At 37.8% G+C, this 18863-nt stretch overlaps 1 protein-coding gene across 1 annotated transcript in view; it reads left to right on the top strand.

Moving 5' to 3' along the window:
• The window catches only part of plecb (plectin b), an 80122-nt gene that overhangs the window by 25634 nt on the left and 35625 nt on the right, over positions 1 to 18863 (top strand). Inside the window, 6 exon segments of the mRNA XM_084089580.1 lie at positions 3097 to 3158; positions 8199 to 8288; positions 10639 to 10716; positions 11191 to 11283; positions 13309 to 13475; positions 17792 to 17907. Coding sequence (XP_083945706.1) covers positions 3097 to 3158; positions 8199 to 8288; positions 10639 to 10716; positions 11191 to 11283; positions 13309 to 13475; positions 17792 to 17907 — 606 coding nt within the window.

Here is an 18863-nt window from a genome sequence, read left to right as displayed (position 1 = left end):
GACAGTAATTTGTGCAATAAAAAGTGTCATACAGCAGGCGTTTCAGACCTAAAGCTGCCTCTCCTCCAAGGCCATTGTGTCAATATTTATATAGATGGCATATATTTAGCTGTATACTGTAAATATGTGTTAATTGGGTCTGAGACAGCGTTCCCTGTTGTCCTGTCACCTGATCACCTGACTCATGTCATCAGCAAACAGAGACAATGCATTTGTCACTATAGGTATACATATCACTGCATAAAATATAAGTGAGTACATTTGAATTTTATAGGTAAAATATAGTGAATTCTCTTGTCTCCTTACACATTCCAGAGGACAGGCTTAATCACAAGGGCGTTGGTTTAAACATTAGCGCTGTAACATTATACATGTCAAGGCAAAGAGTGGTGTTCAAAGGGCAAAGGTCTGTTGAAGACCCCGTACTGGTGGTGATAATGATCTATACTGTACCATCGCCCACAGAAAGACTCTTCAAACACTAAAAGGGAAGTCTTGCATTAGAGGTCAAGGTTTATTGCCTCCACCCATGATAGTCACCATGGTAATATTATTTCATAATATGCTCATCATACTCCACCCAGCAGAAACAGAAGTTCTGCGGGAGCGTCTGAATCAGCTGTTCCCTCAATGCACAACAATAGATAGGAGAGTCGTGCCGTCGCCCAGCAAACATCTTCCACTCCTATGTCGTATTATGCATTCAACTGTCCCGTCGCACAAAATTATTGAACCCTGGAGCGTAAGTGTTGGGCTTTGACTCAACATCAAGTATTCAGGGATGTACTGTACTGTTGTACTTTTCTTGATACATGATTCATATCCTGTTAACTGTCAGTGTCCCGGTAGCTGGACAAGTCCCACACATTTTTTTAGTTCCTTTATCACATGTTTTAGTAATAATCATACATTAGGTATTATTCGAAAGTGTTAACACTCACAATCCTGTCATCCTGTTTTGAAATTGGACATTGCACTACCATAGGTATCTTCAATCAGATTTGAGGGACAAGTTTAGGCTTACAGCCAGGGTTAGGTGCTTCTACATCAGTGTTATTCGCCATCATTTCCCTCTGATTTTAGGGATAACTCATGGATAGGGTTAGGTTTAGGGGTAAGGACTATATTTGCGAACAGGAATGTTGTTCCAGGATGTCTTAAGTGGCAAAATCACGGTAAATGATCGCTTACACTCTTTCAGTCCTTGCATCCTCAAAGCAAGATCCATCATCCCCATCATTCAAAATATGGATGGTCCTGTGTGCCTCATGAGAAGTGATGTCCATCGGTCCAGGTTTGGGCTCTTCGGGCCATAGAGCGTTCTTCTCAATCCTACATGCCATTAGAGAAACCGTAGCTGAGATGATCTTGCACTTGCTCCCAGACTGAGGTGTATCGAAAGACTATATCAAAGACTATTCTTATACATGGCATTTTGTGCATATTTACAGTAACATTACGGTCACACTTTATATTTGGTGGCCTTAACTATCTATCTATTAGCATGTAATATGGATTTAGTGTGCAACTACATGTTGTTTCCACATTTACTGCTAATGAGTTTGAGGTATGGTTAGGTTTAGATGGAAATGTAGGGTTAGGATCATAGGGGTTAGAGGTTAAGGGTTGGGCTATGGTTATAAGAGGTAAAGTCTACTAAAGTCAGTGTTACTACAAATGCAAAGTACTTTAAATGTAATTAAGGTGCACCAACATGTAAAGTATATAATAATTATATAGGTACTGTAGCACTATTTATTTACATGTACTACTGTTATAACTAGATGGCATACTAACCCTAAACCTAACCTTAGCCCATGTAGTTACCTTATATTACCAGTACTTGGGTAAGTACACGTACTGTACATTAAAGTGCTACTATTATATGTTTTAGGCTACCTAATGTGTGCCTAACTTTACCAACTAACACACTAACTTTAACCGTAAATGTGAGCATGTCATTTTAAAATGCAGTAATGTTCTCCAGTAATGATGACAGATGCCTGTGTTGGTCATCTGTGTGACACAGCAGTATGGATCATGTTCTCTTGTGTTTAATGCTGCCGAAGGAACATGATTCTGCAGGCTGTAGGTGTGTCTGTGTCTGCGGTGATGCACACTGAAGATTAAAGCTATTCTGCCGTCATGCTAAAATTTCCCAGCCTGAGGTCTTAAATACAATACATGTTGTTCTCTCCAAACCTGTGCTCCGTCTTTGCATGACAATGGAACTGTCTAGACTCCTCCTGCAGTCATTACTCTCCAGCTTTACCCAGAGATCACCTTACTCCACGGCTGTGCCTCTGAGGTGCTGTTTAAATAGTGTGTGGGAGATGTGAGGCATTACTGCTTAAAGAACTGATTTGAAATCATTCTGATATTGAGATTTTATCTGATCCACTTCTCTCTTCACATGCAGTTCAACTGTTTTAAAGTCACCATGAAATCAAAATTGACAGTTCTTATTTTTTTTTATTGAATATTGCAGTATTTATGTATTCGTGCACATTATTACTTTATTAAATTCATGGGCTCGTAATCTTTAATCAGAATAAGTTCCCGTCTCTCCTGCATCAACATCTCTTCTCTTCTCTGATGGTGTGTTCACTAGCGTGAGGGCCTGTCACTCGCATGCAAACCACAACCATCTATTCAATTCCCAATGGACAAAATCAAGTCCCGCCCTATATTTGTTCTTGTTTAAGAAGCTTTTTCACTCAGATACATGTCACAATAAGGAAGAAAATACTATTGCAACTTCCATTTGTGTTTGGAACATTCAGTGCATCAATGTTTTGGTGTGGTCGTGATACTCAAACCAAGAGACGGAGACAGTGTTACACTTTTCATGGAAAAGAACCCACGAATGGCTTATTTATAGATGTCTGCGTATTCATTTGGGATTCAACATCAAATTTGAACCTATTTTATGGTTCAAATTTGATGTTGAATCCATACTAGATTTAGTATTCTAAAAGTCTACAGTATTTTAACATTAATAAAAGGACACACTTACTGTAAATCCTTTCCGATCCAGGCATTTACTCTAAACACTGCTGAAGTGTGTTAAATGTTCTTTTTCTTTATGTTTTGCAGATGAACGGGACAGAGTGCAGAAGAAGACTTTCACAAAATGGGTGAACAAACACTTGATAAAGGTACATTTATTTTTACTGTTAAGATTAGGTAAAGTTTGATTAGAATAACTAATCACTTTAACTGACAAATCCAATGCAATTTACAATACAATACAAGTATCATGCGAAGATTCAGTCCTCCTGAAGTAACCTGCGGTCTAGGGCCAGATTTACTAACAGCTCCAACACAAACCCTCTTTTGGCATTACAAATAACTGTCAGGATTTACTAAAGACACGCAGTGAAAAATGAGCTCTGAAAAGGCTGGAGAGGGATATTTTTACACATGCATTTGTAGAAGTTTCACTTTCAGACGCAAACTTTATGGAAAGAGAGTATTTAAATGAAGCACGCAAGGTGATTTACTAAGGTTTTGGCCGTTTGTTTTGGGGGCCTGAAAACGCAAACGTTTAAAAACGGGTTTCAAAGTGCAAGTTTTTGAAAACGATACCGTTATTGTCTCTGTGTAAACTACAAAAACACAAATTTGTGGAAACGGTGACGTCACGCGGATATATATTACGTGTTCAGTCTATACAGATATTTGCAGAGAAGCATATCTTGTTCACACAGGTTATAAATCTGGTCAAAAATGTCTTGTACTTAAGATGAAAAGTGGAGCACTTGAAAAGCCAAACAAAAGATAATGAGTATGTAAGACTGGACAAGAATGGAGGTTATTGGCACTCTTACAAATCAAGCCTATTTATTCACTGTAGATGATGAAAAAAAGAGACCACTTCAGAACAAAAGAGTTTGAGATATAAGACAAACCTGCATGTTAAGAACATCTGGATTCATTTAGCAACTGGCATGTCAGGGTATAAACACTCGTCAGGCCGGCCAACAGTAGCACATGTGCTGCACAGATGTAAACCCTTCATCTGTGATTAAACAAAAGCCTTACTCAGATGGGACTGTGTTCTCTGAGGAGGACAGGTACATTTATTATTTTAATCCCATTTGAAAAAAAACATGTTTTCCCCTCACAACTCTTAAAGGCTAATTTTGTGTCCTGACAAATCTGCTCCAATCTGGGAAGTAATATCTGTCATTGTGTAGTATTATTTTTGGTAATGCTTTCATTATTGATTTTGGTGTTTTGGCTACATTTCATATACTGTATGTTTATAATAATTATATACACACTTGTAATTATTTCACATATAAAAATCACTCTACGTGTAACTCAAGTGTTTTTATGATGTGCGTCCAGAGCACGCCTACATAATCCTGTCATTTTACTTGGGAGCATTGTACAAATATTGAAATCATTTATATTTAACAGAAAGATTAAGTCTGCCTTGTTTTCACTCTTTATACTGTAGGGGAGAGCGGGGCACAAAGTAACGCTTTTTGACTTTCTCAGTTTGTGTAAATCTACTTATGGTTCAGAGTATTTATTTTTTCCCACATTCATTTCCCACATGTCTAGTACAATTATGTGTTTTTGTTTTATTAATACAGTATATACTTTTTTCTTGATATACCCCGAAAGAATGGAAATGAAATGTGACAACATGCCCCATAGGTGGGGTACATTGTAACATGTGAGGGGCACATTGTAACATAACATATGACAGCTTAAAATGTTATCTGATCTAATAAAAAAAATATACAAAACAAACTAAAATATTTTCTAAATAAAATACAATTAAAAAACTTTTTCATATAAAATAATGGCAATTTTTAATAATTAAATATAAACTCATTTTTGAGTTTTGACTACGAACACATGAAAACACAGCTATAAATAATTATTAATAAATAAACAAAACAAATAAATAAAAAAACAAATAAATAATTAGTAATTTCTGAACATTGACTCTCAGTCTTTATTCACCTTTTTCTCACGTTTTCTCAATAAAATTAATAAAAGTATAGAATATAATAGCATATTTCTAATAGGGGCACATTGTAACGCAGTGTGACAACATGCCCCGCCTGCACAACTGGGATTTAAACCCTGCTAGTGTCTTCTGCTAGTTAGCGAAGCATTAAATAACTATCTCAATTGTTAAATAACATCTTGGAGATTAACATAATATCAGATTTGTCTTATTTTAAATAAACACAAAAAATAGAGATGAAAAATTAACTTAAGTAAGAAATTTACTTTTGCTATGGTTTAATAAATGTCTATGGATATCTTCCCAAAAAAAAAATTATTTTGGCGGAATTTTTTTTTCTATATAGTGTTGATATGGCAACTAGTAAATACACAAAGTTTCGTCATCCAAGCATGTGCGGAAGTATTTAAAACCAGCGTGTTACAACTAGCCCCGTGTTACGTTGTGCCCTGCGCTCCCCTACCATCAAATATAAGCCCTTATTTTACGAGTCAAACTGTGTACTACACTGACACGTTTATATTTGCTGACTGAAAGTTTGAGTTTGACCTTGACGAACACTGATTGCTCAGTTTGTTCTGTCATCAGCTGTTCTTAGGCTCTTATTGCTTTGTGCTGACTGAGCTGAGTATGTGTGAGGGAAAGATGGGCAATGGCCGAATAATGGGGATAGACAGTACAAACGAGACTAATTACTGTATGATACACCCTGTTGTTGTTGTTGGACATTTTCCAATGTATGAATTTAACACAGACTGTGATATAATACATTTTATCTTATTATTTGTGTGTGAGCTTCTGCTAATAGACATGTTGGGTAATATAGACTGACATCAACAGAGACCTCTAGTGGCTCAGTACGATATCTATCTATCTATCTATCTATCTATCTATCTATCTATCTATCTATCTATCTATCTATCTATCTATCTGTCTATCTGTCTGTCTGTCTGTCTGTCTGTCTGTCTGTCTATCTGTCTGTCTGTCTGTCTGTCTGTCTGTCAAACTGTCGTTTTATCATTCTATCTATAGTTCTATCATTCTATCTATAGTTCTATCATTCTGTTTGTCTAAATTTAATCAAACATGAATCATATAGGTTTTGAAAGGAGAAAGTAGAGTACAGTAAATTTTCAGTTTTGGCTGAACGACTCCATTAAGTTTCAGCATCAGCCTTTAAATCATATCTTAATGTTGTCTTTCATTTTCCACCTTCTCTTCTTTCTTCCATTTCTAATCAACTCTCACTCTCTCTGCCCTCTACTCTGCTCCTCATCATCGCGTCCTTCCTCTTTCCCTCTCCTGCTCCATTCACTCGTCCAGCACTCGAGAGCTGAGGTAGGTCCATCTGTCAGCGTGTCCCAGCAGGCCTTGCTCTCTCACATGCATGTACAGTATTTCTGTCCTCCTTGAGGCTCTCGGCCTGGGGTCTCATGAAGAATGTAGATTACGGCTTACACTTATAGAGCTTGAAAAGATTTTAGTTTCATACAGCAAAAGAAATCCAAAGCATGCCTCGTTACGCCAATTTGTCATTGTACTTTGATTTGGATTTTGTTCTTTGAAAGCAATTGTTACTAACTTTTGAAAATTTGAGTAAAATAAATAGTTCATTCCAAAATCCTGTCATCGAAAACTCAAAAATCTAATTTTCCATTCCACATATTTGAACTGACGTATCACATTTGGTTGATGCCAAATTCATCTCTTATTTTCTCTTTATTTATGATAATGTTTTTCTTTTTCTTTTTCATCTCTTTTTTATCTTAATGAGGAAGAGATTTCATACAGTAGCTTCAACGGCTACTCATTAATACACATAATCTCATTAATGAATGATTTTAAATGTAATCTTTTCATCTTCTGGAGTATTTTTTTATTTTGATACTTTTGCATCAAAATAATACTTTGATACTTGAGCTTGACTTATTTAATTGTCATTGTATAAAATACAAAAAAATGAAAATTAGTTTGGAGTGGGATTGCAACGACGTGAGGGTGAATAAATTATCACAGGATTGTCACTTTTCCGTGAGCTGTTCCTTAATTCCCGTAGAGAGTTCAGTGTTTTGCAGCAGTGCATGTTGGGTGGATCTGCATGAGAAATACCTGAGGAAGCCCAGTCTCTCATTTCAGCCAAAGAAAAAAGTTCTGTATGTTTTTTATCATTCAAACGAAGATCTGACCCAATGAGGTTTTATACAGCATCTGTATTCTGTATGTATGACTTGCTTGATTTAAAAACAAACAAAGAAAAAAGCTTCAGAATTTAATTGACACTGTCCCTCAATAAATCATTTGTCGGATATTTTTTGACGTGAGGCAGGTGTGCCGCCCTTCTGCCTGGAGCGATGCATTGCCCCGTCCTGTACTTGCTGAGCAAAGCATGAATTTTGAATTCGGTGTTGTTTTTTCCTTTTAACAAGAGACATACATGCTTGTAATTAGAAGTTGCTGCCCATCTTAAAGGGATTGTTCACCCAAAAAGGATCATCATTTACTCGCCCTCAAGTTGTTCCAAACATGTATGAGATTCTTTGAACACAAAAGAAGATCGAGTGAAGAATGTCAGTAACCAAACAGTTGACATTGACTTCAATTGTATTTTTTTTTTTCCAAACTAGTATGGAAGTCAATGGTCCCATCAACTCTTTGGTTACTCATATTTTTCAATATACTGTATCTTCTTTTGTGTTCAGCAGTTGCGTATTATAAAAGTGGATTGGTATTTATACTGCCAAGCTCCAAAAAGGACAAAAAAGTACCACAACAATTTTGTAAGTGAATTGGAATATATGTGACTGAGTTGTATTTTTGAAGATCGGCATCACCATATACTTACCTTGAATGAAAAAAATAAGCAGCAGCTCATGAGGAAGGATAGATAATGACAATTTTGTCAACAAAATGATCAAAAAAGGGCAAATTCTAGGTGCGTGATTTTGTCCCCTAAACCAATTAAGCGCGAACCTGGAGCTAATTTCATTGCTCAACTCAATCACGCAGTAACCTGTTTTTGGTATGTGGTGTTTGTTTCAGCTTTATGTAGGCAGTCAGAACTGGGATTGCATGAGCAATAAAATCTTTAGAATCTTTTTCTTAAAAATGTTAGTTTGCGCTGATGCATTCTAAGCTGTTTTCTTACTGCAGGGATGATGTGATTTTTAATGCGATACTCATAAAACCATCTTTGCTTTTTCTCCATTCTCAGACTCAGCGTCATGTGAATGACCTGTACGAAGATCTCCGAGATGGACACAACCTGATCTCCCTTCTGGAGGTCCTCTCCGGGGAGACGCTGGTGAGTGTTACAGATTGTCTTGCACTGATTTCTATGGCCCTGTCCCAATTGGATTCCTAAGCCCTCGCAGTCTTCCTCCGAGTCCACTCTTGTGTGACAGTACGCCGGTTTGACTGTCGGGTAGAAGTCTTCTGCGGCGCTCGCTTCAGTGCAGGCTCGGTGAAAGTCGCAAAGGGGAACCGAAAATGACAAATGGGACACCCTGGAGGGCCACTGCCCTGCAGAGTTTAGTTTCAACCCTAATCAAACACACTTGAACAAGCTAGTCAAGTTACTAGAAAATTGCAGATAGGTGGTTTGATCTAAACTCTGCAGGACAGTGGCCTGGATTTGTGAAACCCTGCCCGACGGTCTTGTAGCCACTGTAAACCCACAAGACCGCAAGTGCACATGAAGTGTGCCATTTGGGACAGGACCTATGTAGGGCCTATGCTTCTGCAAATGCAGCACAGCCAAACAAGAGAGAACCCATCACTTCTCCCATTCAGTTTCCAACCTTCCCACTTTCAAACATCCAACCTTGCCCTCAGCCTTCAAACAAATCCAAAGTCCTGATCCAGACCTCCAGGTCAAGGAAGACCTGAACACCCCACCATATTTATGGGTGATGCCTTGGAATACGTCTTCAAATTCGAAAGATGTTATGTTGAATCACATCCAAAACACTGGGTTCAGATTCAAAATCTTGACATCATCCCATCATACTGCTTAATTTCTTGGCTATAGCTAAGACATTAACTTCACTCTCTGGCTTTTCTTTTTTTTCCCTGTGTGGCTCCACTTTGACTCTTTCTCTGCCTATCATTCTATCTTCCTATGACACTGACCCACCATCTCTTTGCTGACCTTTGCCCTTTGACCTCTGTCTGCTCTCTTTGCACTTCTCTTGCTGGGTCAAGACGAGGGAGAGGGACGTTGTGCGGAGCGTACGGTTGGTGAGTGATGTAGATGCTTCATTGGCATGGGTCACTCACTGTGGCTGGCTTGCGCATGATGTCACTTCCGCCAGTCTTGTTGTAGTCATGTTTTCATTCGCTTCCTTTGAGGTTTCAAGCTATGTTTGTCAATGCTAAGTTTCTCAGCTGATTAAAATAAAGAGCTAAATGTTAAAAGACTTCATTAAGAATTGTAAACAAAAAGATTTAAGATCTGTTTGGGGAAAAAACATTGCGTCTTAATAAAGCATGTTTTTTCTTTTAACCTGAGGGACTTTTATTTTGAAATTTCACTGGTAGGAATAACATTATAGTTGCCCTTTTTCAATTCCACTTGCGCATGACTGAGGCTGTTTCTCTTTATGACATCATCTCTCTGAACCTCGTCATAGTTTGGGTGTGTGACTGCAAATTATATCTAAGTAACTACCCTGACTATTAGCAAAATGCCTACAATTGATCATTAGTGCTGAACAAAACGTTTGCGCAAGACATATTTACAGTCTGGACTACAGTTTAAAGCTAGTTTCAGGTGTTCAGGTCATAAAACGGTGTTTGCATAAAAGGGTGTGTCAGATGGTGAGTCAGATGTTTAAAGATGGTAAAGATGTTTTGGGTTGTTTTCTATATAATACAAGCATTTTTAGCATTCATCCACAATAGTTAACCACACTACATCCCTGAAGTCACATGACCATCACTTCTGTCATATACTGTAGTCTTGAAGACCCCATGAAATGACTTGGTTTTTCAGTTATCTGTGTTGATATATTTCCTACTGAAACAGAAAGTTGGTGCAGGGCATATCAAAGTTGGTATTGTTTATGTTGAACTGGAAGATAAAGATGGTATATCATCAATACAGATTTAGTTTTAAGTACACTTTAAACGTCATAAATGCTAGCAGACGTGGACTTAAAGATTTGATTTCATGGGGTCTTGTCTTTTGTATTTTCTTAGTGTTCATATATGAGGTAACACTTTATTTTAATGGTCCACTTTAGACATTATGCTAACTATAAGTAACTTCATGTCAACTACCAGTCATTAGAGTATTAGTAGCTAATACTAGCACTTTATTTTGATGCTCCCCCAACAGACATACTACTGACTATAAGTAACTTTGCAAGTACTGTACATGTCAAATTATTATACTTACCCGAACCCTAAGCTAACAGTCTACTAATATACTCTAATGAGAGTTAGTTGACATGTAGTTGCAAAGTTAGCCTGAATGTCTAAAGTGGACCATCAAAGTAAACTGAAACCATATATATTAGCTTCATAAAAAGGTTCTCCACGTTTTTCACTCTTCCTTCATTTCGACCTTCAAAAGAAGCTTGGATGCGGAAGGACACGCCTCAGTCTCATCCTTTGTGTTATGAGTCTTAACCGGCTTCTGTCTGTCTCCTCAGCCTCGTGAGAGAGGACGCATGCGATTCCATAAACTGCAGAATGTGCAGATAGCACTGGACTTCCTCAGACGCCGGCAGGTACGAGACCAACTCATCTTTCAAACTGAATCAAAATGATAGTTTATTCCAAAATGAAACTTTTGTCCTCATTTACACAACCTCTTTTGTTTCCAAACCTGAATTGTCTTTTTTTCGTGGCTTGCCAAAGGTGATGTTTAGCAGAATGTCCAAGCTGCACCCTTACATAAAGTGAAAGTTAAATGGGACCAGATTCTGGTCACAGCAGAACTGACCATCAAAGCATTACAAAAAGCCAACATGTGCATCATCAGTCATGGTAATGATTAACTTTCATAGTGTGGAAAAGAGTAGCTTGGACGTTCTGCTATAAATCACTCATTGAGTGTTTCACAGGAAAAAAAAGTAAGTCATACAAGGTTTATTTTTAGGTTGACAGTATTTAAACATGCTTACAATGGTGTTTTGTTAGACAGTCTCTCACATTAAACTTGAACTCAAATGTGAATTGATGTTCTTCTCTGGATATCACAGGTCAAGCTGGTGAATATCAGGAATGATGATATTGCCGACGGAAACCCAAAGCTGACATTGGGTCTCATATGGACCATCATCCTTCACTTCCAGGTCTCCTTTTCTGTCAGTGTTAAGTTCCCATACCATTTACCTCCTCCTCCTGGGCTCCAAATAAGTCTGACCAATCACTTAAATCTGGTTCAATCACCAGTTCACTTGGGTCATAATTATTTTACACCTTCCAATCAAACATCATCGGGGTCAATCATTTTTGCTTCAAACCAGTATCTGCCTCAAGCAATAAAATAAGTTTCTCTTGTTTTATAATATATCCAATATGATCCGACTACAATAGATTTAGTATGCGAAACATGAGGAATTGAAAGTCTCTGATCTAATCTAATTTCATAATCTAATATCCAGGCAAATTTTTAGACCTAATTATGTGAATCTGTTGTTCAGCGTGTTTAATTACAATCACACCCTGATTTATTCCACCTCAATCAATTACAAAAACAAAACAGTCATGTTACAACTGCAGGAGTCTGACGCAAATAAGACGATTATGCTGCTTGGCTACGTCCAGCTTTTGAGAGAGTCTGATTTCTTTGGATAAAGGAAATAAGTTGTCAGGACTTCTGGCTTGTCCAGAAGAGGCAGAGAGGTTTATGTGTAGGGGTGGAGTATGGACTTCTGCCCACTTCCCCATGAACTAAAAGAGCTGAGGTAGCCTGACCAAGAAGAGAGTCACATGACCAGGGTTTTAGATGGTGCCAACCTCCCATGTGCTTATATTCTATACTGACATTAAACACTATTTATTGATTGTTTAATGTAGTCTATACTATGTCATTTTTATAAGGGGGGCCAGATTCTTTAGGAGATGTGGTTCATTTCCTCAAATTTAGATTAAATATCTCTAGTTTAAGCCTGTGTTTCAACTCGCTTCCTCAGCTCCTCCATCTTGTTCTATTCAGTTTCCCTAGATTCTCAACAGAATCATGCAGATTACATCAAACAAATGACAACACATGTGTTGTTTCTAGAGATTTTAGCACATTTTTAAATGAATTGTTAGGGCAGGGGAAACTCATGAACCCAGGGTAAGTAGGACGTCTGGTCACCATAATTTGTTAAAATGCTAGCCTTAAAACAGTGTTTGTGAGTAACTAAGGCTGCATTTACTTTATGGTTCAAGTGAATTCAGATTTCTTTCTCCCATGTGGCACAGATAGGATATGACCAATGAACGTATAAGCAGGAAGAAAGCACATGGATTCCGATATTCTCTGATCAGTTTCAGGCCTCATTCATATGTGGAAATAAATCTGATATGAATTGAATACGAGCATTTGCATCTGCCATGTAAGTGGACAGATCGTATATTCCCATCAGTGCTAGTTGTACGCCATTGAAAAAGCGACGGTGGCGAATTACGTCAACTTTTCAATGGCCAGGCTGCAGCAATTAAGGGCTCTCCTCTTTTTTCTCCGTCTTAAGAGACCAATGTTTTGCTGACCTTTAAAGATGGTGCAGAAAGCAAAAGCTTGTTTTATCATTTAATCTGCGTCAATTGCAAATCACGCCAGTTTTACTTCCTTTTCGGGCCTAAGCTTTTCCGGGTCAGTGCCTCTACCTTGGGTTGACTTTTATTTTAGCGAATTGATTCTTTCAAATGGTTTGTTTTGGAACTAGTTCATTGAAACCTGATTCACAGAATCATCACTGTTGCCAGAAGTATAGCATTTTGGACTTTTTGCAGGCAAATACATATCTAGTTTACTGGTTTTATTAACTATATATTTAGTTTATAAATGTATGCTTTCAAGTTCTATTTGAGATCCTCATTGTTTTGTGGCAGATACTGTTGTTTAGCTACTTAATTGGATTTTCCTTTATTGAGCTGGGTTGTTTTTTGCTACACGTTCATGCATTGAGTATGACGACGGGTCTCAGAAGGGTCTTAGGAGGTCAATGGTATTTAGTGGGAATGCATTTGCATGACTAAGATTTGTTTCATACCTGTGTGAGAAATCAAGCACTTTAATTATTTATTGATAATTATACAATAAACACATTGCTACCGCTGCTGCATGTCGCTAAATCCATGAAACTCATTTTTTTCTGGGCTGGTAGATTTCAGATATCCAGGTGAACGGTCAGTCAGATGATATGTCAGCGAAGGAAAAGCTGCTCCTCTGGTCTCAGCGTATGGTGGAGGGTTATCACGGTATCCGCTGCGATAACTTCACCACTAGCTGGAGGGACGGAAAACTCTTCAACGCGGTTATACACAAACATGAGTAAGTGCCTCTTTACCAAAGCTCAAGATTAAGATGGAATGTGTGCTTGTATAGTTAGTTGCTCCAAGTCTAAAGTTGTTCAATAATAGTCACGTGATTCATTCTCTTTTTAGGTTACACTTTATTTCAATAGTTTCAAAAGTAACTTTGCAACTACATGTCAACTAACTCTCATTTGAGTATTATTAGACTAGAATAGACTGTTTGGTGTTAGGGTTAGAGTTTGTAGTATTAGTTGACGTTGTTGCAAAGTTACTTACAGTTAGTAGTGGACCATGAAAATAAAGTGTTACCTTGATTTCCTGATATTTTCTTGTTATATTTATCCTCAGTCTTTTTGCAACACAAAGTAAGTTTTTTTCTGATTCATTAGTCGCTATAAGTAAAAAGAAGAACAACAAAGTGCAGTAAATTATAAAACTATTTGCACTACAAACCAGTGTCTTTATCATTATGATAATGAATTAAAATAACATGATAACAAATGCCAGTTTACAATATAAATTAGCATAACAGACTATTTTTGTATGGGTAAAATAAGTGGAAGCGGATGACCCACTTTTACGTTAAGAATAAGTTGGATAGATACTCAAAATGACAGCCTTCTATTGGATGTTGGAATATAGAAATGTGTTAATCAGGTTCTTTCCTGACTCAACATTGAGCTTCACTCTTGACCAAACTTGTACTTGATGCCAAGGAGTGAAATGTTCTGACCTGAAGCACATATTTTCGTCAAGATAAACCCCCTGAGCGAAGACATGTCAAATCAGCGCTGTGCACACGACTGCCGCCTCACTTTATCAGTCTTTGAAGTTCAAACATATAAATATTTAAATTCTTCTAAACATACTTTTCTTCCGATGAACACAAAAGAAAATATTATGCCGAATTTCTGATCTGCTCTTTTCCATTAAACAAGAGATGCTCGAAGCTACAGTATAATGATAAATGCAAATGAGATTTGAGAACTATGGAAGAAAATATGAGAACACAAAAATAGCATTTAACATCAGAAGGCTTGAAATATTGTGCACTAATTGTATGGAGTACTTTGTGGAGTTTGGCAGCCCATGGTCTGGTTTCGTCGTATGGAAAAGACCAGCTTGTACATTCTTGAAAATGTTTCCTTTTGTGTTCCACGTGGTTTGGAACGATATGAACATCAATTATACAATGAAATGCATGGTAGAGTGTTTTGCAAAAAGGAAACAAAGCCACGCAGATCCAGGCCAAGTGAAAACAGTTTTTCTGTAATGAGGGTGTGTCCCGTACACAGACGCAAGGACAAAAGAGTGCAGGGCGAGACTGAATAAGAAAGTAGTGCTAATAGAAGTGTACAATGAAGGCAGTTTTACAGAGAAAGTTGAAACGATAAATGCCGTGAGGTGTGGTGCCTGTTGGAGCGGAGACAGGCCTCCCCGCAGGGCACCTTTCCCGAAACATGGACGTGTACCTGCAAAGCTTGGGTACGCCCCGCTGACCCTCACATGAACAGGGAGGATTTGATGCTTTTGTCAGCCAGGAACACCCATTGGAGTTGTAGGATCTGCCTCCTTTCAGAAACAGGGAAGAGCTTTTACACGCACCACCTGCAGACAAACAAGAACGATCAAACTTCAGCTTGGTTTCTTTTTTGGAGCTCTTTGGGAGCAAATGGATTGGAGAAAAAGAAGAATAACTAATACCAGAAGGGTTCATTATTGATATTTGATCATTCGAGAAATATTTTGTTGCTATTGCATTGTGTGGACGCATTGAGGACACGATGATGCTGAACATGAAGAGGCGCCTGTCCTTTAAGAAGCGTCGGACAGGCTCCAGCAGTACGGTGGCTTCTGCGAGCGACTCGGAGGACCGTGTGATCATGCTGTGCGAGGATATCCCCTCCGAAAGCTCCCTGGACTCTGGCCGGGGCTCCCAGAGTCCAGGCGCTCGCTCCAGCGGGGACTCTCAGGCGGGATATGAGCCAGACTGGAGCTCAGAGAGGGACCTGAGGCAGATCAACGGAGGCTTCGGGATGGACGATCGGACTGCGGTGGCAGACTCTCATTACCACACTGGAGAATCCTATTCCATGCCTTACACCATACATGCCACACAGATGACCGGGTGCTTGCTCCATTTCTGGCTCTCTGTAGATTTATGGTGTAGAAACTAAAGGTTTTAATGTTTTAAGAATCTTTTGGTGTTAGTGTATAGATTTGTTCTCTCTCTGTTGTTTCGAGCCACTCCCATCTCTGGGTATTCATGGCATGTCAGTTATGGCTCCATCCCTCAGGAGACAGATGTTATTTTGGATTTATGGAGCAGGTGGTCGCATTACCTGTGCTCTGAGCCTAGTATTTATGACTTATTTATGACTTCAAATCCACTAACTCCAAAATGTTATCATGTTATCATTCTGGTATAATATTTGGTAACACTTTACAAGTTCCATTTGTTAACTTTAATATTAAAATTATTATTTTTTAAAGCATTATTAATGTTATTTAATGTTAATTACAACTTTTTATAATACAGTATTTAAATCAAATCTATTATTTAATGGACCTAAGCTAACATGAAATAACAATGAACAGTTAATAAATGTAAACAAAAATAAATATTGTAACAAATGTATTGCTCATTGTTAGTAAGTTAATGCATTAACTTACTGTAACTAATGGGACCTTAGTGTAAAAAAAAATCTGTATTGGATTGCAAGTCTTGAGTTTTCTTCTGGGAAGGAACTAGAGGTCTTCTCGGGTCTTAAAATCTGTACCCGACCCGAATCGACCCGAATCACTACTAGAACCACCACAGGGTAAAATTTACCGATGGCGGTTTTTAAAAAGTAGCCTATAACAGATTTTCAATAAAATATCCAAAGTCATTGACTTTTACTAAAATTGTGTTATTTAGCCTACAGTCCCGTTGTTAAAAGTTGTTTAGATAAAACCAGATTAAAAACAGGGCATTAGAACCGCAATAGCATGTCTTTATTTTCGCAACTTTTCTTTATTTGAGCAACGTGTCTGCTTACTGAAAACAGTCACACGACGCACGTTCAAAATAAGATGTTTTAGCCTACTCATAAATGTTCAAACTTTGGATTAGTTAAAATTTGCTTTGCAATTTTTATCGTTTCTTGTTTGCTGGTTGGTTGCTATTTCAAGTCTGCCCGTTTCCTGAAGAAAATTCCGATCTATGATGTATCCTAAAATTAATAAAACAATTTTTCTGATTACCCCAAGTTCATTGGGGTTGTTCTCTTATTCAATAATAAATTATTTAACTAAGCAAAATAATAATTTATTAAGTGAAACTGTGCGCTTTAATAATATGCCTTATGCTTTTAAACATGTTCGTTTTCCCTCACCTTTTTCACAATGTCTGTTATCGCCTCCATGCTTTTCTGTCGCGTATTTTTTACATTGATTGACAGGCTTGGCTTAACGACAATTCAAATACTTGCATTTAGTCAAACATCCATCCACATGATGTCGCACTAGTTCTTGGCTAAGGGAGGGGGTTGGTTTATGTGGCGCGAGCAACTGAGTAAATAAATGCGGCCGCGGAGGCAACCGTGCTGATGCCATTGCACGTAGAAGCACGGATTCGCTCTCTCTCTTAGAAAAAGTGAGAGAACGGTGTCATAGAGTTGTTTTAAATAATGCAATTTTGTTAAATGCCCAACATAGTTTAAAAGAATTCGGGTCTTCTCGGGTCAATTTGGAAAAGGCATATTTATTTTAAATTACCCGAGGCCACTAATACTGAACCTGACCTGTGTCCGAGACACTCGTCAGAGTTTTGGACCCGAACCCGCTCGGGTTTCGGGTCGGACCTCGGGTTTTCGGATCCAAGTGGACCCGTGAAGACCTCTAGAAGGAACACAGTGTTCCTCATTTAAATAATTCCCATCAAAGGCATACGCAAAAAAGGGCCGGGGCCTGTTTGAGTTAGTTAGTAGTGTGTGAACGTTGCGATTATGGAGATTTCCAAAACACGCTCAAAGCGGTTGAACAATCCCAACACACTGGTCCAGCCGACCAATCAGAGCACATTGTGCTTTTCAGAAGGAGGGGCTTCATAGAAACAGGAACTAAACAGTGTTACTGACAGACTGTGAAGAGTGGTGCTGCAATATCATCAAATATGTGAAACATAATGTGTTTTTGAACATTCAAACATGAAAACCTACTCTTGCAGACCCCAAAAACAAAATCAAGAATTTGTAAAAGAGCATAATAGGTCCTCTAAACTTTTTCTGCTGCATTTATTTCACACTTACTGACTGATTCTCATGGGTTTGTTCCTCTTCATTTCACCAGGCCCAGGCTTATCGACATGTCGAAAGTATACCACCTGTCCAACCTGGAGAACCTGGAGCAGGCGTTTTCAGTGGCAGAGCAAAAACTTGGGGTCACACGACTGCTTGACCCAGAAGGTAATGTTAAATCAAGTGGTATAACCTGGTATTGAAGAAAGTTATTAGATGTTAACACCCAGTCTTGAAGCTAAATCCTGATTAAGTGTATTCAATATAGGTTTGCATTTTTAAATTAGTTTTAATTGTAATATTGGTTTCAAATTTTTCCTATACATTTCAATTTAGTTTTAGCTATTTTCATTAATGGTTTTGTTAGTTTTAGTTTAGTTTTTATTTTGTGAACATATTTCTATTTTCTATTTCTATGTTTTTATATATTTAGTTTTATACAGTAGTTAGTAATAATAGTTTAGCAGAGTTAACAGAACACTTCCTGTGTAGACCATAAACATTTAATTTCAGCTTTTAATGTTTGCACAGTTTACAGTTAACGCTTGTGCTAACCACTTAATAATAAAAATAAAATAATTGTTTGAGATTGAAAAATAACCAAACAAATGCAACTTTAAAGTATTAAAAAAAGTTACAAATTATTCATTCATACTTCTTGTTAAACATGCCTAGTTTACTTTTTTTTTCCAGATCTACAATGTATCAGTGAAACTACTGGTAAATCTAGAAACAGTTCAAGCCAGTGTGATTAAATAATGAAGTGTAAATGCAGCGTGTGTGTGTGTAGTTGTAGAGAAATGTGTCCACATGGATAGTAATATTAATGATGTTTTGTAAAAACAAAGACAATAACAGCACTTTTCAGCCTGTCACCATCATGCAAACATTAAATCTCAAACATACAGTAGTAGTTCTTTACAGGTTTTTGCGTTGCACTGCTTTTCAATTGTTTTCTCTGTAAACATGCTTTTGACGGGCGTGTTTGGCTGTTGCGCCCACGTCTCGCGCATGAAACAACATTCTAAAAACGCAGCGCTCAACTTTAAAACTCATTCCATTGTCCGAGTGAATTAGTAGACGCTTAGGACTTAATCGCCCAGCCCTATGCTTCAGCTCACACG

This window comes from Abramis brama, assembly GCF_963993115.1.
Source record: "Abramis brama genome assembly, chromosome: 17".
Taxonomy (NCBI): Eukaryota; Metazoa; Chordata; class Actinopteri; order Cypriniformes; family Leuciscidae; genus Abramis; species Abramis brama.
This window is presented reverse-complemented; position numbering and strand designations above follow the sequence as displayed.